This window comes from Trachymyrmex septentrionalis, unplaced genomic scaffold (genome assembly GCF_001594115.1).
Source record: "Trachymyrmex septentrionalis isolate Tsep2-gDNA-1 unplaced genomic scaffold, Tsep1.0 scaffold114, whole genome shotgun sequence".
Classification (NCBI taxonomy): Eukaryota; Metazoa; Arthropoda; class Insecta; order Hymenoptera; family Formicidae; genus Trachymyrmex; species Trachymyrmex septentrionalis.
The window spans coordinates 1,623,541-1,624,274 of record NW_017304269.1 but is presented as its reverse complement, the minus strand read 5'-3'; the positions used below and the strand labels follow the sequence as shown (position 1 = coordinate 1,624,274).

The 734-nt window shown below is 30.1% G+C and overlaps 1 protein-coding gene across 1 annotated transcript in view; it reads left to right on the top strand.

Annotated features, from left to right (window-relative positions):
* Nucleotides 1–734, top strand: part of LOC108753678 (membrane metallo-endopeptidase-like 1) — a 7,195-nt gene that overhangs the window by 1,738 nt on the left and 4,723 nt on the right. Inside the window, exon 4 of the mRNA XM_018495496.1 lies at nucleotides 109–554. Within this exon, the coding sequence (XP_018350998.1) occupies nucleotides 109–554 (446 nt within the window). The remainder of the gene's footprint in view (nucleotides 1–108; nucleotides 555–734) is intronic.

The following is a 734-nucleotide window of genomic DNA, read 5'->3' as shown; positions in this document are numbered from 1 at the left end:
GATATTTTTTTTAATTTGTAAAATTAATATTTAATATATATATGATTTTTATAGATATTCTTAAATCTGTGGAAGTCATTAACGTTTATAATATTTAATTTTATGTAGGAAGCTGAAGATCTGATGAATGAAACGATTACTAGTATAAAAAGTTATACCGAGAAATTCAATGTGACTTCTAATGGAATGGAGAAATACAACGGATCTCCCATGTCCAATTATGTCAACACATCCAGTACCGTTTTTTATAAGCACACAACTAGGACAGCCATCCCAGTAAGTTACAATGAGACGGATCTTATCACCACAGGATGGACTACGCTTTCTAATGAAGACACGAGCATTTGTGAGACAGGACACTGCAAGCAAATTGCCAGCAGAATTTTATCCTACATGAATCATTCAGCCGACCCTTGCGACGATTTCTATGAGTACGCTTGCGGTAGTTTTGAAGCAAATCCGCAGCTGATAGACGGAGATCTAATTCGGAGATCTAGAAATTACCAACGAATCGCCAGTAAATTTATTAATTTACTAATGACATATAATTATTAATAAGTCTTAAAAAGATTATTGTATAATTATAAGAATCAATTATTGAATTAGTAATTATTAATTATTTTTAGTTGGAATAACTTTTTATACGTCAGAAATCCAGGAAACATTAATTTCTTTTTAGAAAAAAAGGTTGACTAGCTATTAAAAGTAGTTATTAAATATTTATACATTTGTTA